Genomic DNA, 25,119 nt, shown 5'->3' with positions numbered 1-25,119 from the left:
TATCTTTCTGTGGTGTTTCTCATCACCCTTTAGTATTTATCATGGTCAAACATCATGTAGCTTGAAAAGACACCATGCAAGTACTTTCAAAGTGAGTTTATCTACTTAATGTCAATATTTTATAATCACTACTAGGAACAATGTGAAAGATGATAAATAAATTGGAGAAGTTCCTGCCTACCTGATTGCCCCACCACTCCAAGCCAAGCTCCCAGTGGATCTATTAAACAGCAGAGAAAGAAGAAAGGGGGTATGGAAAAGGATTAGAACAAAGACTCCAAATGAAGGAAGGAGATGGGAACTATGATAGAAAATGAAGTTCCATGAAGAAAAAAGAAGATAGGACTATGAGAAGGCCAGGTGCCTAAGCTAGAGAATCAGTCTTCCACAAACAGCATCTCAGGCAGTGACTACAATTTACTAGATTTCCTTCAATTTAGTACTGGTAGTTCTAGTCAAATCTTATTTTATTTTTTTGGCCATGCTGTGTGTCTTGTGGGATCTTAGTTCCCTGACCAGGGATCCAACTAGTGCCCCCACGGTAGTGCAAGCCCAGTGTCCTGACCACTGGACTGCCAGGGAATTCCCAGTCTTTGACTCTTTGGGATCATGGAAACCTTTGAGACTATGACAGCAGATAAGTCTTCTCTCCAGATGACTTTTGGAGAGAAGTCACAGCTTACCATCTGGGTCATATTTTCTTGGGGGTTTGCAGACCTCATGTTGAGAAATCAGCAGGTCTCCAGTACCTACACCTCACAACCACGACCCACAACATTAGTGGCTTTAACCCACCTCAGGGGGCTTCCCTGGTAGCTCAGGTGGAAAAGAATCTGCCTGCAATGCAGGAGACCCCGGTTCCATTCCTGGCTTGGGAAGTTCCCCTGGAAAAGGAAAGAGCAACCCACTCCAGCATCCTGAGGCTTCCCTGGTGCCTCAGACCGTGAAGAATCCGCCTGCAATGCAGGGGACCTGGGTTCGAGTCCTGAGTTAGGAAGATCCCCTGGAGGAGGGCATAGCAACCCACCCCAGTATTCTTGCCTGGAGAATCCCATGGACAGAGGAGCCTGGCGGGCTGCAGTCCATACAGGACTAAGCACACAACCGGCTTCAGGATCTGTCTTTGCTTCTTCTTTCCTGTGAGACTGTATCTGTATGAAATTTGTGGCAAAGTTAATTTCATCAACAAATGTTCCTCTTCTTCGCCTCGTTTTCATATGGCAGGTTAGTTCTGCTCGGCCACAAGTGTGACTGAAACGTGGCTCCATCCAGCACCGCCGGATTAAGCTGAGGAAAAAAAAGAGAAGCAGATCCATCTGGGAGCAATTCTCTAGCCCGTTTACCCGGATCCTACAGAAGTCATCATACGGATAGCCGAAAGGGTCCAAAGTCTCTCACATCCATGATATGTCTAAGTTATTTGACTTCAGCTTTACTTCAGGAACCAGACGTTATAATTAGGCACGAGAAGGTTTACTCAGCTTGTCAGGATCCCAAGATGGCCCCGCCCACATTTGCAAATCACATCTCAGTCTGCTCTTGACAGGATACACCTGACAGGGAAATCTAACCCAGATCAATCCTCCAGCTCAGCGTTGGTGAGCTCATCTCCTTCTAGAAAATAGGACCTGCACGCCTTATTAGGACATCCTCGACCTCCTAGCCAAGCACACCCAGCTTCTGAGTTGTCTCTTCTAACATTTTGTAAAATTTTTCTCTTGCCCCAGATCCCTGGGAAGACTGCTTCACTGCTAGTAAGCATTAAACTACCCTTTCCTACTGCCCCTCAGCCATGGGTGGTTTCCCTTAAATAAAGGACGCCAAAGTCATTACTAAATTGTTTTAATTTTGTCATGTGATGGCAGAGAGAGAGAGAGAGAGAGAGAAGGGAGACGGGAAGGGAGGAAAGGGGGGAAAAGAAGAGAAAGAGGTTACTTTGTGCTGTTCCTGTTCCTGTGTTTAAAGAGCTTTCCAGCCCTGGAGTCGTAGTCATCTCCCAGACTCAGAATTCTCTCTATCTAGCCGTATCTGCGTCTCTGGACATTTCTTCCTTTAAAAAACAAAAAACAAAGAAACCTATGTTTGCGTCACGCACGCAGTGACACAACTTTTCTTCTCTTTTAGATTAAGGTTTGTTCTACTCCCTGCGATGTTGGGTTTCCTCCAATTACCTTCCTCCCTGTCAATGTTGAGTTCTGTCTTTAGCATCGGAAAGTTTCCTGAACTCTCAGCAATCTTTGGCTGTCTATTCATATGTAAGAGGAAGACAGTAAAAAGTCCAGCCTTTGTTGAGTACACTCCATCAGGCTTTTATCCTCACTGCTACATTAAAACGATTCTTATCAAGGTCACCAGTGACCATGCCGCCGATTCCAATGGCCCATTCTTAGCCCTCTTACTTCATTTAACAGCAGCTTTGATGCAACTGACTGTGCCCTGACCCTACGCTAACAATCACCCCTCCTTCAAGCCATTCTTTCTTCACCTAGCAGCAGGGTGCCATCCTCTCTGGGTCCCCTTCTCTACCCCACCCCCTCCCTTTTCCACATCCTCTACCAACTTCTCCTCGTACCCTACGTCTCTCTCTGTTGGAGTGCTCCCAGGGCTCAGTCATGTGCAAGTCTTGATGATCTCATCCAGGTCTCGTGGCTTTAACTACCATCGGTGTGATGTGACAATGACTCATGAATGTACAGCTCCAGCTCTGACCTCTGCCCTGAATCCCAGACTGCCTTCTACTGCCCACTGGTATTGCTACTCAGCAATCAGTCAGTTCAGTTCAGTTCAGTTCAGTTCAGTAGCTCAGTTGTGTCTGACTCTTTGCAACCCCATGAATTGCAGCATGCCAGGCCTCCCTGTCCAACACCAACTCCCGGAGTTCACTCAAACTCACGTCCATCAAGTCAGTGATGCCATCCAGCCATCTCATCCTCTGTCGTCCCCTTCTCCTCCTGCCCCCAATCCCTCCCAGCATCAGAGTCTTTTCCAATGAGTCAACTCTTCGCATGAGGTGTCCAAAGTACTGGAGTTTCAGCTTTAGCATCATTCCTTCCAAAGAACACCCAGGACTGATCAATAGGTAAATAAAATTTTCAAGTCAAACGTGTCCAAAATTTTTGATCCTGGATTTCTCCCCCTACCAAGTCTGATCCTCCCCAGTCTTCTGCTTCTCAGCAAATGTTCTGTCTTCCTTTGAAATATGTCTAGAACCTGACCACTTTAAAAGACTTGGTGTTCTCTAAATATGCCAGGTATATTCCCACTTGTGGTGCACGGCCTTTGTACTTGCTTTTTCTTATTCCTGGAACCCTTGGCCCAAATAGGCTCCTGACTTGCTTCCTCACTGCCTTTAGGTCTCTGCTGAAAGTTCACTACATCCCTGAATATGCCAACCCCCTCACTCCCTGTCCCCTTACCCTGTTCTGTGTTTGTCTTTAGAACTTATCACCCTCTCACATGCCATATACTGAATTTAATTATCAACCTGCTTACTTGCAGTGTCTGTCCTCTAGAATGTAAGCTCTATGAGAGCAGAGATTTATTTTGTTCACTTATTTTCTATTCCCAATGCCTAGACCATTATAGGAGAAGGCAATGGCACCCCACTCCAGTACTTTTGCCTGGGAAATCCCATGGACGGAGGAGCCTGGTGGGCTGCAGTCCATGGGGTCGCTAGAGTTGGACACGACTGAGAAACTTCACTTTCACTTTTCACTTTCATGCATTGGAGAAGGAAATGGCAACCCACTCCAGTGTTCTTGCCTGGAGAATCCCCGGAACGGGGAAGCCTGGTGGGCTGCCGTCTATGGGGTGGCACAGAGTCGGACATGACTGAGCGACTTAGCAGCAGCAGCAGCAGACTATTATGGGTGCTCAATAATTGAAATGCTCATTATAGATGATAAATAATTGTACATTGAATGAATGAATGTTTATTCCCATTGGAAGGGCATGGTGGTTGGCCTCCATAGGGAAGGATTGGGCAGGAGTCTACTTATTTTGATGGGGAAACCCCCAAATGTCAATGACTGCAAGCCTTTCTCTTAGAAAGTGAGTTCCCACCCCTCACACTGTAGATCCTTAGGTCTCTTGCCTAGAGGGTATGAGCTTGATGACCAGCATTTTGGAAACTTGGCGCATGAATGTGGCTGAAAGTTTTCAGTGTTTAGGATGGAAACTTTTAATTAATACCCCTGTGTTTACTGAGGTTCATTCATTCATTTATTCACTTATTCAACAGATATTTACCAAGTGACTATTAAATGCCAGACACTGTTCTAGGTACTTGAGATTCATCAGTGACCAAAACAGACTGAAGTCTCTACCTTTTGGAATTTATATGCAACTATGACAAGTGTTCTTGAATCCAGAGATTTACTGTCCAGAAAATGAAGCTCCCATTTTGTACTAGGTGTGGGGAGGGGCAGTTTAGTGGTTGAGCTCTGCAGTTATAACTGCTCCTTACATGCACTTTCACTAGGGTTGCTACATCAGGCATTTCTAACCTTCAGCCAGCCCTGTGTTTTCAGTTCCCGTCCTCTAATGTCAGTTTACCCACTCACTCTGTTCTCCAGAGGTACTGTCCCTGGTACCTCCAATGTCTCAGCTTCCCCTCATTTGGTAACACAAAACAGCTTCCTTCTTTTCTGATTTGGTTCTGCTGAAGTCAGTTAAGGCTGATGTATCCCTATTTCACTCCCCAAATGTGGTTGTCTCTTCCTTTCTCTTTGTCCTGGAAAATTTATGTGCTCCTTTATTCCTTTATTATAATCTTAGGAAGTAGACTTACATTTAACCTTCCATGTTTGACCAATCAACCTGAAAATCACCTCCAGCATAATCATCCTTAAGTACATCAGATTTTGAAGAATATGTTTATTGAGCCTCTATTCTGCACAGGGCATGTAATTAGCATCTGGAGAGTGTTTGTGTTTCCATATTTTGGATGTCTGAGAGAAATTCAATCTTCTGACAACCCCCTGCAACTCCCCAACAACACCACCACACACACACACACACACACACACACACACACACACACACACACAGAGTAAGCACTGGGTTCAGCCTTCCTATCGGGGTAACCAGGGAAAATTGGGAAAATAGAGGGGCCCCTATTTTCCCTAGGGGTTTTCTTCCATCTCACTCCAGTCCAGCAGTTGGGGAGAAGAGGGATCTCACCTGTTCATCTGGTTTTTCACCTGGCCCTGTACTGGGATCTGGATCAAACTACCAGAGCTCATTCCATCAGTTCGCTCACACCTTCCTGAAATTACTGGGACATTCTCCTGACTTTAAAAATTACCATTGTCTGAAATTACTGCAGCCAAGAGAAGAGGTGGAGAACAGATTAAACATTGAATTAAGATTAATATTTAGTTAAGATTAACATGATATTGTAAATCAATATACTTCAACTTTTAAAAAAGAATTAAGATTAAAATATGGCCATTAGAGTTCTTGACTATAAGTTCTGCCCTGAAACACCATTTATATTTTAATAAATAGTTAAATACTTGGGAATAAATAGTTGAAATTTCCTCATTGAGTGGCTATGAGAATTAAATCAGATTATATATGGAAAGGGCCTAGCATAAGGTCCAGGATCCAGTGAGAAATGAAATTTAAAGAAAATTTCAGCTTCCTTAGCTCTTCAGATTGGTCTGCATGGCTATTAAGGCCAGGTTTGAATCAGACCAAAATCTACTATACTTTAATGACTTTTGATTCTAATAAAGATATTAATCTCTGTGGTTTCTCCTGGAAGGGGCCCAAATAGCCCTTCCATACAAGATTTGCTCCCTATAACTTAGTTCCAATCTCCCAGAATACCATGTAGCACAGTCACGGCATTTTTGGCACTCAGGGTTAGGAGAATCTTTCAATATGCCAAGTGAGAGTTCACAAGACCCCTACCTAGTAGAGTTGAGTAACAGAAGAACTAGTGCTCTCTCAGTAATTCACATGTGCTCCTTTATTCTCCACCCAAACTAGGAGCAGAAATAACACTGCCTTTCCAGGTAAGGTAGTGAAAAGCCAGTGTGCCTCCTTCTCCCTCCCCACTTCTGTGTTCACAGTGAAATCAAATCTTATAGAGAAGTGTGGTAAATACATACAATAAAATACTACTCAACTATAAAAAGGAATGAAATATTGTCATGTGCAGCACCAGGGACAGATCAGAGATTCCCATACTAAGTGAAGTAAGTCACACTGAGAAAGACAAACATATAATATTACTTATATGTGGAATCTAAAAAATTATACAAACGAATCTACATACAAAAAAAATAGACTCAGGCATAGAAAATAAACTTAAAGTTACCAAAGGGAGGCGGGGGAGGGGTGGATGAGTTAAGAATATGTGTTAAGAGATACACACAACCTCATATAAAATAAACAACAAAGATTATTACACAGGGAACAATATTCAATATCTTATAATAATCTATAATTGTTCTCAGGTTTTTTAAAGCTGAGTGCTGAAGAATTGATGCTTTTGAACTGTGGAGAAGACTCTTGAGAGTCCCTTGGACTGCAAGGAGATCCAACCAGTCAATCCTAAAGGAAATCAGTCCTGACTATTCATTGGAAAGACTGATGCTCAAGCTGAAACTCCAATACTTTGGCTACCTGATGCGAAGAACTGACTCCTTAGAAAAGAGCCTGATGCTGGAAAAGATTGAAGTCATGAAAAGAAAGGGACAACAGGGGATAAGATGGTTGGATGGTATCACCAAATCGATGGACATGAGTTTGAGCAAGCTCCAGAAGTTGGTGATGGACAGGGAAGCCTGGTGTGCTGCAGTCTATGGGGCTGGAAAGAGTAGGACACGACTGAGCAACTGAACTGAACTGAACCTAAATGGAAAAGAATCTGGAAAAGTATATTTTAAAAATTGCTTATATGTTCCAAATTGTGAGCAACAAAATCCTGGGTACCTGACTGACTGTTTGGAATAAGCCTCCGGTCCACTCAATCCAATCCACACTTAGCTAGTAACACAAGAGAGAAATAAACATTTGCTGATATTTGAGGTTTAATTAAATACCACAATAACCCTAGGGAAATAAATTAGTTCTAGAGAACTTGTAAAGATAAATTAAAAGGGACTTCAGCATCCATTAATGGAAGATAGGTAGTTCAGACCAACTCCACACTAGAAAAGACAACAAAAAATGTTTTTAATGTCTGCTCAAAAGCACTTGGAACCGTCATGGCAGTGAAAAATCACCTGGCCACCATCTGGCCATCTGGGAGAAGATGAAAGTCCAGAGAAGTAAACCTGACATTTGAGGTCACTTTTCTCCTGGGAGCATTTGCTAATTATAACAAAGCCAGTATTTGATATCTGAGTAGTTTGATAACCTGGTATAGACATAAAAGTTGGATGCTGGGGAAAACACAATAGTGTGGGATGGGACCCTGAAGTACTGTATTCCAGGAACAAGAGTGAATTGAAAGAGAAAGAGCCTCCACACTGCCTGTAGCCCAACTTCAGATCATCTAGGTGGCCCAGAATATCTCAGGCCTTTCAAATGAATTAGAGATTCCAGATTGCTAATGCCTTCAGGCTCTTAAAAGAAGCAAATGAAAATCCTTTCTGGAGAAAAAGAAAGCAAACGCACACACACACATTATTTTAAGCCTAAAATAAACATATTTTTTCTAAAAAATTCTACAAGGAATTTTCAAATATAATTTTGGATACAATCAAAGAAAACGAAGCGCAGACTGAGATAAGATACTGTGAACAAGAGTCAGCAAAACTAGTAGAAAAATAGACGCACTCCAGATAGTGACACTGATCATACTTTAATTAGCTCCTTGAGTTCCAGGAAATAAAATACAGTGTTGAAAATTTTAGCGGAGAACTGGAAATATTTTATTTAAGGATATAGCAGGATTGAAAAAGAACCACTAAATGTTCTAAAATTGAAAACACAATAACTGAAATTAAGAACACAATGTGTGGAGTTTAACTGAACCTTGTAGAGAGAGAAATAAAGAACTTAAAAATAAGTCAGAAGATATCCAAAATAACACAAATAGAGGCAAAAAGCCTGGAAAATACAGAAGCGATGGTCAGAGTGCTACCCACAGACTAGCGTCCATTCTGGGTTCTCAGAAAGAGCCTACAGAAAAAAGGTGCCAAAAGCAGTATAGTAAGAGAGAGTGGCTGAAAATTTTCCAAAAGTGATGTAAGACATTGAGCTCCAGATTGAAAATAAAATTAAGTGGACTTGGCAGGGAAGAGAGAAAAGGCTACTTTCTTAAAAGTCAAAGATGACTCAAAGATTTATTTCCAGTGAAAGGGTGATGTAATTAACTGAGATAAGAAACAGGGAGGGAGGAAAAGGTCTGTTGAGCTCAGAAGGAATCACTGTGAAATAGAAATAGTAGGTTCCAATTTTTACTTTGAATTTAACACCCAGGCAGGGATAATAAATGTGTCATTATTTCTTAAACAATTACTATTTTTCTTGTTATGTTCATGTTCCAAAACTTTCATTGTTTAAAAAGGACCAAACTATCTTGTCTCAAGAATCTAGCACCTCAGATCGCCTTCCCTTCTTGCTAGAATCCATAGTTTGCCTCTAAGAACTGACCTACAAATGGATATTGGCAGCAAAATGTACAGTGACTTGCAAACCATTCAATACACTTGCCTGATGTTCCAATATAATTATTTGTTCATTGCAACCTTTACTAACCCCATCACAACAAAATAATGTGTTTTCTACTTTTTAACACCATAACTTAGGACCCCATTTTTTAAATACTGTAAGGACAAGTGACAGGTGCCCTAAAGGCTTTGATTTATCAAAGTAATTTGTCAAATTTCTACATATGCTGCTGACTTCAAATGTTGGAGTAAGTACAACTTTGTGTCACAGTCTGCAATATTGCCTTAAGGATTACCATGAGTTCTTAAAATAGTTATTGATTTCATTAACAGAAGGAAAAAAGAAAACGCTGGCCACCATAAATTTCTCTAATTTTTTTACTTAGAAAATGGCACAACTTTCACAATAAATCCTATCAAGAGTGAAAATGAAACAGCATGCTTTCTTTTCAACCCAAAAAAGGTTAAAATATGATAATGATGATGATAAGTAATGTTTATTGAGCACTTTCTATGTGCCAGGAATTGTTCTAAGTTACATAGTTTCACTAAAGAGATTTAAATACATATAATAACATAAATGATATACCAGTGACATAAATAATACTATTTGATAGAGAGTCAGGCATTTTCCCCCCGAAAGTATTCTTTTATAAAATACATTATAATTCTGCTGATACAGTTAGGGACCAGAAATATATATATATGGGAGAAACTAGAAAAAAAAATCCTACAATAACAAACTATAAGTAAATCTACCATTTTTTCTATAATACTATCTTTTTCTTCTGAAAGTAGAATTAAAAATTTCAAAAACAATAAAAAGGAAAATAATTTTATTTTCAAGCAACATTTTTACATGCCAACATTGTTTTCAAATATCATTAAATTTTAAAATATATTTAGAGAGTATCCATGTTATTGCCTTATGCAAAGATAAGTTTTCCAACACTAACTATGGATCTAGTTGTCCCAGATGTTTACGTTCAGTATTTCACGTTTAACTACTGCTATGTTATTGTGGTTTCCCTGAATATCGTTCTGAGTAAAGTCATTAGGAATACTTCAATCATAGTTTTGTCTAGTTTATCAAACTTCCTAGCATCACCAGCCAAAATGGCTAAAGACATACATTTTTTTTTTTTAAATAGAGGACTCTTCTAAGAGAATTTTACCTAATAAAATGCATGAACCAACTTCTTAAATTACTAAATGTCTTAAAGATTTACAAGTAATGTGGGACATTATTTAACCACATTGTTGACATTATGACGGGTTTAAATTGTATTTTTTAGCTCACACAACACAGTTTGTGGGATCCTACTTCTCTGACCAGGGACTGAACTGGGCCCCCTGCAATGGAATGGCAGAGTCCTAACCACAGGATGCCAGGGAGTTCCCTGAAGGGGTGAAATTTAGTTTACTTCTTCTCAGCCATTCTGACCATCAGATTCCGGGAACTTTGCTATTTTGCTTAGCTTTTCATTTTTCCTAACCTATTTGAATCTCTCATATAGTCTGTGACTCTTGTTATTTAAAAAATATAAGAAAAGTATGAATTCATGTTATGAGCTTCCCTGGTGGCTCAGGTGGTAAAGAGTCTGCCTGCAATGCAGGAGACCTGGGTTTGATCCCTGGGTCAGGAAGATCCTCTGGAGAAGGAAATGGCAACCCACTCCAGTATTCTTGCCCGGGAAATCCCATGGACGGAGTTGCCTGGCAGGCTACAGACCGTGGGGTCGTAAAGAGTTGGACACGACTTAGCAACTTTCACATATACATGAATTCACAGACTCATTTGGCTCTCAGATTACCTAGGGCCCTAAGGATCTTTGAATCCAGTCCCCCATATGATGTTTGAATGTTCTCTGCCACATCAACCCAAATGTTCTCCATCCTCCATGCCTGCCAAGATAGGGAATTATCCACATGACAACACACTCCATTTACAGTTTTCATTATTAAAAATATCTCTTCTAACCTGAAGCAAAACCTTCTTCTCCAAAATTGACATCTATTTTGGACTCCACCAATCTCAACACTTGGAGTAGGAAATGGTAACCCACTCCAGTATTCTTCTCTGGGAATCCCATGAACAGAGGAGCCTGAAGGGCTGAAGTCCATGGGGTTGCAAAGAGTTGGACATGGCTGAGCATGCATGCATGCACGCAATCTCAGCACTGTCTCTGGCAGGATGACCCTGAGCAAGTCCATCTTTTGTTGCTTTCTTTTCCTCAGTTGTAAAATGGGGATAAGCATTGTTATATCATGGGGTGTGGAGATTAAATGAGAATGTAATAAAGCATCTGGCACAATAGAGGGCCTTTTAAAGCAGTGGCCTTTATTAGGAATAGGAAACCCACCCCTGCATGGCTGCTCTCAGAAAGGTAGTAACAGCTATTTTTTTCTCTCCTTCAGGCCAAATATCCCTATTTCCTTCCATTTTTCTTTGAAAAACATGGCATTTTGTCTCTTATTCTTTCAATCATTCCTTCCTGAATAGTTTATTCTTTGAGATAAGGATCAACTGCAAATCAAAAAACTTACAGCCATGCATTTAATGAACTTAGAGCAAGTTGTTTCCTACTGCTGAGTAAATCTCTCCCTGCTCCCTGACGTGCAATGTCCCTAGAGTTACCCCCTGGCAAGCCAGCCTATGGAGAAGAAAATGGGTATGGATACTTTCTAGAGTGCGGAGGAGCCAAAAGTGCCCCTCAGACATTAGGATGCATCTGAGAAGTTTTCCCCTTCATTCTGGTAGGATGTCAGCTCTTCCTCGTTGAGGGTCACCCCTCTCTGTCCTCTCCATTCCTTTCTCTGGACTTCACAATTCTGGGTGGTGGCTCCATATGACATCTTCTTTCTGGGACTTGCAAAACTCTCATGGTTGAGTTCTGTCTCCTCAGCTAATTCATCCTGGTCAATGATTCCACACTTCTCCTCAGAAAGGTTTTCGGGATCTGCCCACTCCTGTTTCTCCCCAGAAGCAAAGACCCCGTAGAAGATGACGCCACTGTAGTGCACCAAGGCAGCTATGAGGAACACATTCTGCCACTCCTCACGGGTCTGAACAAGGAAACAGTACCAATTAATATTTTAACCAAAAACGGAAATTAACAGTATCTTCTGGAGTCCTCCACTGGGACAAAAGCACTTAGTCACCCCAAAGCAATGCTGTGCTTCCTGGGAAGACGTGTAGCAGATGCATGCCCAGGACCCAAATGGAATTTGAGTGTTTAAAAAAATCAAAGTTAAGACTACAGTGAATATGCATTTTTTTTAATTTAGAAAAATACTTTATAAAATAAACATCCTGTAAGATCCTTGCTGCACCATTTCACAGCTCTCCTAAATATACAAATGAGGTTAAATTAAATTTGCTTTAGGAACCCACCATTGTAAATATCAGAGGTCTCCTTCGTGCTTGCTTTGGATACATGACAATTTGAGTCACGAAAATGCTCAGTTTGGACTGCCAGTAGTTTATGTATAATCATATCTTCTGTGAAAATATATTGTATAAAAAATAATGGGAATTTGTGTTGAAAGATTTAATAACAGAATTAATAATCATATTACCAATCCTATCATCTCATGAACAGAGAGATAGTTTGGCTCCTCTGCCCGTAAAGTCATCAGAGCCCACCTTTCTTTTCTATCAAAAATAAGAAATGTTATCCCACACTTTCTTCTCCAAGAAACAGGAAGAATTTCTGAAGTTATATTTTTAATAGGATGTGCAACAACAAAGAAATAGTTGGGTAAAAATGCCATAGTATCAAACATGTTAATTTGCAGAAGGCAGCATATCTAAAACCCTTTCAAAGACAGAGATGAAGAATGTGGCCTGTGGCTGAATTCTGGATGGATCTGGGATCCTCCTGTACTACCCACCTTAGTCTAAATATACAAACGTGCAGTAACGACCTGCTGCCGCACCTGCGTAGGTTCTTAGGAAGGGTCATTAATGTCTTGTTTGTTTTCTTCATAATAAGGAAGTATAACTGCACTAATATTTTCATGCTGGAGCATGCTAAGCAATAATTGGAAATGGTGATAAAGTCTAATTACTTGGAATTATAAAACAACCTTGGGTAATTTATTTATCTTGAGATGATTGCCTCAGTTTCTTTTTTGTGTCTTTAAACAGTCTTTATGGTATTATCACTTCTTCTACACACACACACACACACAGACACACACACACACACACCCCACACACACACACCCCTTCTATTTCTCAGTTTAAGAAACATAGAACCAAACATCAAGCAGTCCTGCTGCCATCAATAAATGATAATTTTTTTAAAAGAAGAAAAAAAAAATAGAAGCTCAAGTGACTCAGCCAAGTCAAGGACATACACATTTACACAGGCTGGGATAGGTCCTTGAGACTTTGTACAGTATTTCAGTCCTCTCATACTGTAACCCACAACCCCAAAGGAAACCATTACCTTGTGCTTGGTCATTGCACCCACAATAAGGGGACAGACCATTCCAGAGAGGGTTCCCACTCCATTTGAGATTCCCATGAGAATGCTGGCATAGCGAGGGGCAATATCCAAGTGGTTGACATTGAAACCTACAGTGAAGCCAAACATCTCAAAATCAGACTCAGGAACAGAATTCCAAATACATTTTGGAAAATATTTAGCTTTCCCCAACTCTCATCAATCTCTTTCCTCTACTAATGGATACCTTTACCAAAAGGACTGGCTTGAGGATTGTCAGGCTGTGTCTGCTCATAGCAGAAAACCATGGTGTGATTGATTCAGTTCAGTTCAGTCACTCAGTCATGTCTGACTCTTTGTGACCCCATGAATTGCATTAGCAATGGCTAAAATGGGTTCTTCATGGGGAGAATTATGGCACCTCTACCTTCTCGGCTTGAAACCCCAAAATAATGATGTTTGGGGCAATACTGAAAAGCACAGCCTGGACCACACATATTCAGAGTAAGCCATCACACAATCACATTGCTGTTGTTTAGTTCCTAAGTTGTATTCGACTCTTTTGCAACCCATGGACTGTAGCCCTCCAGGTTCCTCTGACCATGGGATTTCCCAGGCAAGAATACTGGAGTGGGTTGCCATTTCCTTCTCCAGGGGATCTTCTTAACCCTGCACTGCAGGCAGATTCTTTACCACTGAGCCACCAGGGAACCACCTGAGCCACCAGGTAAGCCCACACAATCACATACAGTGTGATTAAAACTATATCTTGCTGCATAATATCCTCCTTTCTAGCTCTCAGCTCACTCCCAAAAGGCTACCACAGGTAGGTCTGCCTTAGTACCACAGGGCATATTATAAAGGGCTCTTTTTGGATAAGAAAGATTTATACAAACATTTGCAGGATCCTCTGTAATTTACAAAACACTTCAACATACATACTTGATTTGGAATTTGTAAATCTGGATTCGAATCTTATTCTTATCTCTTATACAAGTCATCTTTAGGACTTTGTTTCCTCATCTCTATTTTGAGGATCATATTACTCCTTAACTCATAAAGATGCTGTGAGATGAGACTTAGGGGAAATATGTATGCGAGAGCTCTTGGCAAACAGCTGAGCTTTAGCAACTATCACGGTGCCAATATCAGCATCACTGCTATTGCTGCCACTGTAAAACACACCCGTCACTCTGGGGTCTTTTATGAATAGGTAATGCTGCAGGGAGTGGTAAAATAAAAAATCACCAGTACCTCACTATTCATCTGTTTTTCAGGAGAAAAGGATGAGTGGAATGAAGGAAGTGGGAAGGCAGAGGGACAAGGCTTTGAAAGAGGAGGCATTGGGCACTGGGAACCAACTCTGCCAGTGTAGCCTAGGGTTGCATTTTAGAGTCAGACCTTGGATCTGGCTGTTTAATTGAGATGCAAACCTGGACAAACGAGTTAATCTTTCTGAACTTCAGCTTCTTCATATATAAACTGGGATGATCATTCTTATAAAACTGTTGTAAGAATTAAGATAAATAATATATGTCAATTACATAGGTGCAAAGAGGTGAAAGCCAACATGTTCTTTGCAGTACAACCTCCATCTACCCAGTGTACTTCCCTGAGCTGGCAAAGTGTCCGGTGCATAGTAGGTACTCTATATATAATTGTTTAATTAATTACCAACTTGAACTCTGAAATTACAGCAGTGGGTTATAGGTCTTATTTACTCATATTTTTATTTTCCCTTGTCTTGCTTTTTAATGCTCTATTTTGTGCAAATAACTAAAAATATAATTTAAAAAAAATTTCTAAACCAGCCTATTGGCTGCTTGTTTTATTTCCTACCTCTGTTCAGGGAGAATTTTAAGAAAACCTTTCTGGAATAAACATACCTTCTCTTTCACACCAAAGTGGCAGAATATCAGAATATAAAACAGCTGCAAGATTAATTAATCTTACTATTTATTTGAATGTGATAAACACTTTATTAGAAAAGAACCCAGAGATAAGAAGCAATTAATATGATTGGCGAGTATTATATTCTGATACAAAGCCTAGACATCTGCGTTCAGCTAAAGATAATATGAGAAAAGCCATTTAGGTTTCTAGCTACACAATCCTGGGGTTTGGGGGAAAAATCATTGAGAAACTGAGATACTAATAGATTTTTTTTTTTTTGAAGCAGACACATAAAGCAAGTTACACACAAGTTGAGAGAGTCTGTCTTCTCTACATAGGACATCTTCTAAAGCAGATATCACCCATTCTTTGTATCTTTCTAATCTCCCCTGTCTCAGCTCTTATATTTATAATCAGTTCCTAAACTGAGCAAGTCCCCCTTGGCATCCCTATTAACTCCTTATAAAGTTGACATACAGCAGATCCTAAGGAATCATCCTTCCCATGACCATAGTCCCTCCCATAGTCTCACTGTTGGATCAGATAAACCATTATTCCAGTTCCAATCACTTAATTTACCTGAGTAAGTTAAGTCACTTCCCAAGCCTCAGTTTCTCACTAGTAAAATGAACATAGCAATACTCTTCTCATCAGGCTGCTACAGGGATTAAATGAGTTCATACCTTAAAAGTGACCAGCACGGTGTAAATGCTGGAAAAAAAAATTTCTGTCCGTTTCATTGTTGCTTAAACTGGCAATCTGGGGACAATATGAGCCTGAATATTTCAATATCTCTGTGGACAGGATATGAATCTCTTTTGCATTACAGGGCTATCAAAAGAAGATGTCCCTTAACATCCTGCTGGGAACAATTCATGACTGCTCTATCCTTGCTACTCCAAGTGTGGACTATTGATCAGTGGTGTCAACTTCACTGCTCGAAATGCAGGATCTCAGGCTCCACTCTACACTGGCTAAATCAGAATCTGCATTTTTGCAAGATCCTAAGGTGACTTGCATGCACCATTAAATTTTGAGAAGTATTGGGCTAGATTGAATAATAATTGAACAACCGTAGTGAATATTTTTTAATTGTTTTATGCATCTAGTACTGGGACTAAGATCTTCAAAAGCTTTATTTCCACTAGAATGTAAACTTTATAAGGACAGAAACTTTTCTTTTTTTCACTGCAGTATCTGCTGTGCCAAGAACAGTGTCTGACTCTTGGGAAGTGTAAAGGAATGAAAGAATGACCTCAGTTCATTGCAATCTCCCAACAACCCGATGAAGTTGCCATTATATCTCTCTAGTCTCTAGATAAGGAAACTGAGGCTGAGGATTTAAATAACTCAGCATTTTTTTTTTTTTTTTTTTGCCTTCTGTAAATAGTAAGTACTAAAGAGGGGCCTTACACCTAAGTCTTTGCATCCCTAAACCCAGGTTGTTAGCTTCAGGCTACTTTAAGTGCAAACTTTTTTTTCCAATTTAACTATTCATCAGCTCTATTTATAGTTGACCCTTGAACAAAGTAGGTTGGAGCTGCATGGGTCTAGTTGCAGGCAGATTTGTTTGTCAGTAGTAAATACTACAGTATTGCAGGAGACACGGGTTCAATCCCTGAGTCAGAAAGATCTCTAGGAGGAGGAAATAGCAACCAGCTCCAGTATTCTTGTCTGGAAAATTCCATGGATGGAGGAGCTTGGTGGGGTACAGTTCACAGGGTTGCAAAAAGTCAGAAATGACTGAGCAACTAAGCATGCAAGCACGCATGCACAGGATCTGTGGTTGACTGAACCCTCAGATGCAAAATCGAGGATACAACAAAACCCAGGATGCAGAGGAATACTTTATATAGGAGGGCTTCTCTCATAGCTCAGTTGGTAAAGAATCCGCCTGCAATGCAGGAAACCCTGGTTTGATTCCTGGGTTGGGAAGTTCCACTGGAGAAGAGATGGGCTACCCACTCCAGTATTTTGGGCTTCCCTGGTGGCTCAGAGGTTAAAGCCTCTGCCTGCAATGAGGGAGACCTGGGTTCAATCCCTGGGTCAGGAAGATCCTCTGGAGAAGGAAATGGCAACCCACTCCAGTATTCTTGCCTAGAGAATCCCAGGGATGGGGGAGCCTGGTGGGCTACAATCCATGGGGTCACAAAGAGTCGGACTCAACTGAGTGACTTCTCTTTCTTTCACTTGTGGCTCAGCTGGTAAAGAATCCACCTGCAATGCAGGAGACCCAGGTTCAATCCCTGGGTTGGGAAGATTCCCTGGAGAAGGGAAAGGATACCCACTCCCGTACAGTCAGATTTTTGACTATGTGGGGTAGGGGATCAGCACCCATAACCCCCACATCATTCAAGGGTGAACTGTATTTTGATAAGACCAAGGCCCTGTTTAAGAGTCATTTTGACCAGAGGTCAAACCAGAGGTGCTTTTCTGTTCTAGGATGTTATCACCCTGTTTGATCTTTAAGACAGCCCAGAATCATGGAAAGAGCTCAGGCATGAAGACCAGGCAGGACACCTTAGTTCTTCCTTTGTCCCCAGTTGTGTAACAATAGGAAAGTCCTTCATTTCCTGAGCTAAAGTTATTCCTCAGTAAAATAATGGTAATATCATTTGCTTCACAATGTTGTCAGAAATGCAATACATGTCAAGTGTTCCATTAAATGACAATTTTTAGTATTATAATCTTTTTTAGAGATAGGAAAAAAATCCCTAAGTTTTGCTTCTTCATCCAGTTTTGCACAGGGAACTTCTGAAGTCTGTAATATGCTAGCGCTGTTACCGCTCATACAGTAGCTGGTTTCTGCTTCTATAAAATGGGGAGACTGAAGGCCCTAGGGTAGCTGTTAGAATTGCAGGGATTAATACACGAGTGGGCTGTGAACAGCCCCCAGCACAGAGTTTGTGCCTGATCAATGTTAGCTCACATCATCATTACTATTCTTCTTAAGTCTTGCTGGCTTAGCAAGTCACATCACCTCTCTGGACCTGCATGCCCTTGTTTGGAAAATGAAAGCCAAGGAGGAGACAGAAAACTAAAGAAAAATTCCATCCTTAAAACTTTCTGATTCTATGTGTGTATGCATGTGCTCAGTCGTGTCCAACTCTGCGACCTCATGGACTGTAGCCCACCAGGCTCCTCTGCCCTTGCAATTCTCCAGGCAAGAGTACTGGAGTGGGTTGCCATTTCCTCCTCCAGGGGATCTCCCCAACCCAGGGACTGAATCCACATTCCTGGCACCTTCTGCATTGGCAGACAGATTCTTTACCACCAGCGCCACCTGGGAAGCCCTTCTGATTCTATAACTTTATGTCAAATGACTACATCATTTGATTGTGAGTTAATGTTAGCAGTTCTCCTGTAGGAAGTGAGAATCAAAAGAGTCACAAGAGTCTCTGTTAGGTCGGGTGGCCTGGTGCTAAAGTTTGAAGGTGCCACTTTGCCCAGCAACACGCATTCTGCCCATGCCCCAGAGACGGCTCCTGCATGTTGTCTTTCCCAAGATGGAGAAAGTAGTGATAATTCCAGCTTGGCTGGGCTCCTAAGCCCAGTTCTCAGTGATACTCAAAATCATCCCCACTAGATGAAAATCTCTAGCCAGTGGCCCTGAGCCTTGGGAATGGCCTGGCTGCCAAAGGTAGATGCTCAATATCCTTTCCTTCCTTTCTCCCAAGTGTTGCTATGGAAAAGATTTGGAAACCCAAAGGACACTTTACCTGAAATAGCAAAACCACTAAATCCTACAGCAAGCACCAGAAAGGAGATAGCCATCCCTTTGGTATGAGAAAAGCCAACCACAAGGAGCAAGGTTGCCTCCATGCCAAAACCTGTGAATGGAAACAGCAGGGGAAAATGTCATTTTCATGTCAGTCAGCCCAAATTCATGAATTCATCACAAAGAATCTATTTTCATGGACCCAAGCTTTTAGAACACATATTCTGGTGCAATATTTACAATCTTATAGGGATATTTCTTGACTATACAACTTTGCTAATATTACCCAGGTGTTCTGTGAGCTTTTCAACAATTTCCTGGTGTGCCTTAAACACTGTATAGTCCCAGGAGGTACAATGATGCCCATGGGATGAGGAATGTTTATTATCAGTTGCTCATGGGTAGTTCCCCCTGCCATTTCTAAGACCGTCAGTGATTCTCCATTGATTACACCAGTGATGGTCTTTCATGGAAAATGAAACAAAAATAAAATAGTATTATTATTGCCAAAAGTGATTAGAAAGCAGTAGTGAATATCTGAAACATAAAGCAGAGCCTCACCACCTATAAAGCATAAGACAAAATTCTTCCTTTTCAGAAGTTTGCCAAGCCTTCAGGCCTCTTTATAATGCCATGAGATATTTGCACATAAAATACAGTGGGACAGAAGGACTTTTTGCTCCTTTCATTCAAGATAAGTGAATCCAGCACAATAAAAAAGGGTAAGGAAATGATGAAGATCCTTCTCACCAACACACAAAAAACACATACATGTTCAGTTTATAGCAGATAGAAAGATGATATAAGTACTGTTTCCAGGGACAGGAAGTACCCTGGGAGGCAGAAGACAGTGAAATGATGCTTCATCCTAGAGACCGTCTGCTGATTCCAGACGTCGCTACACGATTGTCCTTTGAGTTAGCTCAGAGATAACAGGCCCAAATCAAGTCTCTGTCCCCTATATTCACTCCAAAACATACAAAAAACCACCACCACACTCTTTCTTCTCTCAATTAATCTATCTGCCTGTGTGTAGAACCCAGACTTTATCAGGGTTCAGATTCCTGCTGGGTTCAGATTCTATCTCAAAATCACTAATGGTGTGACCTTGGACGAGCACTTCATCTCTCAGAGTCCTCATTCCTCCCTGCCAAAAGCTCATAATACAACCTTGGAGCTTTGGAAGATTAAATGAAATTGGGTATACAAGGTGTTGAGCAAGATCGCCAGCCATGGGCATGACTCAACGAATGGTAATCAAATGTTTAAAGCAGAAATCTCAGAATGAACTTGGACTTTTTTCTCTTCTTCAGTGTTCAGATAAGAATCCATGACATTGGCCTTAGAAATATCGCCACTACCTCTCCCCTGGACAACTTCAAAAACCTCTTTATTCGTCTTCCATCTTTTTCCTCTGATCCATTCTCTGGATCACTATTTTTATAAACTACAAATCTGATCAGTTGCCCCTTTACTTAAAACGCTTGTCAGTGGTTCCATACTAAGTGCCTATAACAAATTCCTCCTGCTGTCCCGGGTTCATTTTCTGTCACTCTTACCCCCTTGCTCACCATCCGAAGCCCGTGGAAAGCCCTCTACTGTTGCACACGTCTCTCCACCGTTTCCTGATCACAACACTGTTTTGTGCCGTACTGTACTTCCACAGACTGTTCCTTCACCTGCACTGCTCCTCTCGCATCACTTACTTCTCATTTCTGGAGAAACCCTACTATTCTTTAAAGTCCAGTTCAAATATTGCTTTCCTTAGGAAGCTGACAGCCCTGCCACTCCCCACCAGTGAAACTGACATCTCCTTCTTCTTAACCATTTCATAGAACTTTTCAGCATTGCCCTGTAGTTTTTCATTTGTGTTTCTGCCTTCCCCGACAAAACTGTGATATTATCCAGGGAAGGTACCGTGGATATAGTACAGAGCCTGGCAGGTAGGTAGTGGGAACTTGATAATTAATGCAAAGGAAAGAAAGGAAAATCAAGATTAAGTTGAAAGCCAAGGCACTTTTTTGTAAACCTTAATAAGTTGCTTACCTTTCTGAATCCATTCTTCAAAACTGTTCTAGAACTAGGGCAAGCATCAGTGATTGTTTTAGATGGTCATCTAAAGAGAATCAGTGAAATTATGGGCACAGAGGTGCTTTTTAAACTGTGAGCTTCACAGACTCACTGATATAGAGAATAAATTAGTGCTTGCCAGTGGGAGGATGGAGAGAGGGAGCAGCAGTATAGGGGTAGGGGAGTGGAAGGTACAAACTACTGGGTGTGAGACAGGCTCAAGGATGCGTTGTACAACACAAAGAATGTAGCCACTATTTTGTAACAAGTCTAAATGGAACAACAGCCTCAAAAATTGTATTTAAAAGTTTTTAAATTTTAATTAATCAATATTTTTTTAAACTGTGGACTTTATACCATTACTGGGCATCCATGTCCCATCACCTCATGGCAAATAAATGGGGAAACAATGGAAACAGTGACAGACTTAATTTCCTAAGGCTCCAAAATCACTGCATATGGTAACTGCAGCCATGGAATTTTGCTCCTTGGAAGAAAAGCTATGACAAATCTAGACAGCATATTAAAAAGCAGAGACATTAATTTGCTGACAAAGGACTGTCTAGCCTAAGCTATGATTTTTCCAGTAGTCATGTATGGATGTGAAAGTTGGATCATAAAGAAATCTAAATACCAAAGAACAGTTGCTTTTGAACTACTGGAGTCCCTTGGACAGCAAGATCAAGTCAGTCAACCCTAAAGGAAATCAATCCTGAAGATTCATTAGAAGGACTGATGCTGAAGATGAAGCTCCAATACTCTGGCTACCTGATGCAAAGAGCTGACTCCCTAGAAAAGACCCTGATGCTAGGAAAGATTGAAGGCAGGAGAAGGGGATGACAGAAGATGAGATGGTTGGATGGCTCGATGGAAATGAGTTTGAGCAAGCTCCAGGAGTCGGTGATGGACAGGGAAGACTGGAGTGCTGCAGTCCATGGCGTCACTAAGAGTCAGACACAACTGAGCAACTGAAATGAACCGTGCATCCACGCTCAGTTGCTTCAGTTGTGTCCGACTGTTTGTGACCCCATGGACAGCAGCCCCCCAGGCTCCTTTGTCCATGGGATTATCTCAGCAAGAATACTAGAGTGGGTTGCCACTTCTCCCTCCAGGGGATCTTCCTGAGCCAGGGATCAAACCAGTGTCTTTTGTATCTCCTGCATTGGTAGGTTATTTTTCCCTGTATATAATTCAAATTGTGGAAACAAAATTAATAACAAGTAGTAATAAGGGCTTCCCAGGTGGCTCAGTGGTAAAGAATCCGTCTGCTGATGCAGAAGTGGGTTCAATCCTGGAGTCAGGACGATCCCCTGGAGAAGGAAATGGCAACCCATTCTAGTATTCTTGCCTGGAAGATTCCATGGACAGAGGAGCCTGGCAGGCTATAGTCTAGGGAGTAGCAAAGAGTTGGACATGACTGAGCGCACACACACACACACACACACACACACACACACACCATTGTATACTATTTGTGTTTTGGAACTGGCCTGTCTTATACAAGGTACATGGCTCAAACTTCCCTTATCTTAACACTATCAAAAAAGTGGAACCAGAAAGTTAATTCCCCCAAAAGAATTAGAATAAAGACATTGTGTTAAGAAAACCTATAAATGATACATTGATTCATCAATAAGGAAAAAAAAAAGATTTTTGCCAAATAGTAGACTTTCAAAGAAAGAAAAATCATTTAAGAGCATAAGTGACTCCTATTTATAGTGAAAATGCTAGGACTGTATGTTTCAGGAGCTGAAGGATAAAATTTAAACTTTATGGGTAATCAAGAGATCCTAGAAAGTGAAACTATTCCAAGCTGACAAGAACTAGAATTGAAAGGTCTGAGGAATTTTTTCATTTCATATTAAAACAACCTGAAGTTCACACAGGCAACCAATTCAGCCAGACTAGGATTTTTTTTACCTCAGTCACACTTTCCATCTTCTATGTTGTTGTTCAGACACTCAGTCATGTCCGACTCTTTGAGACCCCATGAACAGCAGCACGCCAGGCTTCCCTGTCATATATTTTTTAAAAATATCTCTTTTTTGACCACATGACCAAAATAGTACCCCACATCTTAGTGCCCCAACGAGGGATTGAACCCAGGCCCTTGTCAGTGAGAGCACAGAGTTCTAACCGCTGGAGCACCAAGGGATTCCCAAGTTGTCATATCTCAGGTTGCACAAGCACAGGCTGAATGACCACTAGGCATGGTCACACCATGGTCACACACCACTAGGTGTGATGGACTTCGGGGCCTTTAAGAGCCTTCTCAGTGCTTAGACATAACCTCAAAAATATGGTTTGCAATTCAGTTTCATCTCATTCTACAAAAGCTGCTTAAGCCACCTATGAAATCCACAGTACCTCCACAGTTCATGATTTTTCTGACAGCAGTTGTGGTCAAAATTTTTCTGCTTCTTAAATAATCAGCCAATTGTCCTCCAATAGGCACAATGATCGTCATAACCATGTGCGGGACTGCTGACAAGAGGCCCACCTGGAAGGAAAAGAAACAGTGAGCTGTTTTTAGCTACTTCTGAGAGATGTACTTCTTTAATACCCCCACCATCTCCGCTGAGCCCCTCACCCTCACCACCAAATTTAATCATCTAATTATACGGGACTGAGACAGGCCTGAATTTTGTAATGAATAAACAATGAATGAGTGAGCAACTTTAAGAATAGACCTACTCGTCTCCTCTACCAGACAGGAAGCTCCTGGAGATGGGTAGGTCTATTAAAGTCGTTCACAGAGGCCCCACTACCCAGTGGGTGTTCAACTACCTGGCACACGGCAGTTAGACTCTTGGCACAGGGTGAGTGCTCCCTGATGGCAGCCACTACTGGTTGAGCTAGCTCTTCCACAGTCACTTCTGACAGTACCTGTAGCTATGCAGATTTCTAGCTCTACTAGGCCTCTGTTCTTTATCCTGTGGGAAGGAGACTTAATACTTTCGGGATGACAGCTTGTGTTTTACCATCCACACTCTTCCTACCTGAAACACAGGCAACCTAATCGCAATGGTCGGGGACATTGTAAAAGGTTCTTTCTAAACCATAAAGTACTGGTCATTAGTACTTGACCAGTACTTTAGTACATTAGTACAGCTATGACTGTGACCTGCAAAATGAGCTTTAAGGTTCTTACTGCTCCTCCCTGAATAATTTATAGGAAAAAAAAACACCTCCCACCCTTAAGTCTTTTGATCCTTGCCCAATATGCAGTTCTTGAGTCAGCGTCAGAAACACTTTGAGAATGGTGAGAACATAAATCTTTAAAAGCAGCTTAATACAGCTCTGATCCTTACTAGGAAGAAATTAAATAGCTATGTGTTTGTGCATAGAATGCATAACTTGTCTGGCCTCCAGGGTATTAGGTGTCACAGAACTATTATGAATTTTGATCAGTAATGTAATTATTTTATCAAGTAAAGATTTTCACAGTAGAAGTAAGAGATTTAAAGTTCAAGAAACTGTATATTACCTTACTTATTGCAAATCCAAAGACCTCTTCAAAGTAAGCAGGCTGACTTATTAACAGCAAATAAAATGTCCAGCTTCTGCAAAAATTGGCCACGATGATTGCATACACTGGCAATGATGTGAAAAATCTTTTCCATGGTGTATTAAATTTCTAGAAAGTGAAAATACAGTGAGATTTTTAGTGAATATACTGATAGATTATTTTTCTTATGAGGCCAACACAATCACCGAAAGAAATACTCATAAAAAAGAGGGAAGTCTTCATCTCTCCGTCTCTACTTACACTGAGACTAACCAAGTTGGCTCCTTCTCCTATACTTGTCTCTATATAGGTCCTCTCTTCCTGGGATATTGTTGGGTGAGCTGCTGGACACTCATAGGCTTGCAACAGCCAAAACATGTACCAAATAATCCCCAAAATACCTGCAATTGAAAAACAAAAAGCTTGATGACATCGTTTCATTTTCTTCCACCTCTAAATTTGTCAAATTTCAAAGTATTTTCAAATGGCACTATATTCAGCTAGGAGAAAGCATTTGGTTGATTTTTCCTGTCATTCTGTTATTAGCTGGTATTTAAAGAAAGATTATGTTCTGCTCATTAAGAAATTTAACTTTTATATACACATTAAATGAATCATCGTTAGACAAGTATTCCATTTGCGTGATAAACTTGTCTTAGTGATCCCTATTTTCACACAGTAAACTCTTAAGCCAACCCCATTAGATAGTCAAATGCCATATCTATCAATTACCCAGGTGTGCGTGTGTACTCAGTCACTTCAGTCCTGTACATCTCTTCATGACCCTGTGGATTGTAGCCCACCAGGCTCCTCTGTCCATGGGATTCTCCAGGCAAGAATATTTTTTTTTAA

General features: G+C 41.0%; 1 protein-coding gene across 2 annotated transcripts in view; it reads right to left on the bottom strand.

The window, feature by feature from the left end:
• SLC17A8 (solute carrier family 17 member 8) overlaps positions 10,765–25,119 on the bottom strand; it is a 39,367-nt gene continuing 25,012 nt past the window's right edge. The window contains exons 7-12 of one of the 2 annotated variants that reach the window (XM_005680499.3): positions 24,529–24,668; positions 24,247–24,396; positions 23,127–23,259; positions 18,691–18,801; positions 13,082–13,209; positions 10,765–11,693 (exon numbers count right to left, since the gene is read on the bottom strand). In XM_005680499.3, coding sequence (XP_005680556.1) covers positions 11,349–11,693; positions 13,082–13,209; positions 18,691–18,801; positions 23,127–23,259; positions 24,247–24,396; positions 24,529–24,668 — 1,007 coding nt within the window. In that variant the 3' untranslated portion in view covers positions 10,765–11,348. The remainder of the gene's footprint in view (positions 11,694–13,081; positions 13,210–18,690; positions 18,802–23,126; positions 23,260–24,246; positions 24,397–24,528; positions 24,669–25,119) is intronic. The other variant, XM_018049101.1, reaches the window with a different exon arrangement.

The sequence above is a fragment of the Capra hircus genome, chromosome 5, assembly GCF_001704415.2.
Source record: "Capra hircus breed San Clemente chromosome 5, ASM170441v1, whole genome shotgun sequence".
Lineage (NCBI taxonomy): Eukaryota > Metazoa > Chordata > Mammalia > Artiodactyla > Bovidae > Capra > Capra hircus.
The sequence above is the reverse complement of the archived record's forward strand: the minus strand, read 5'-3'. Positions and strand labels throughout refer to the sequence as shown.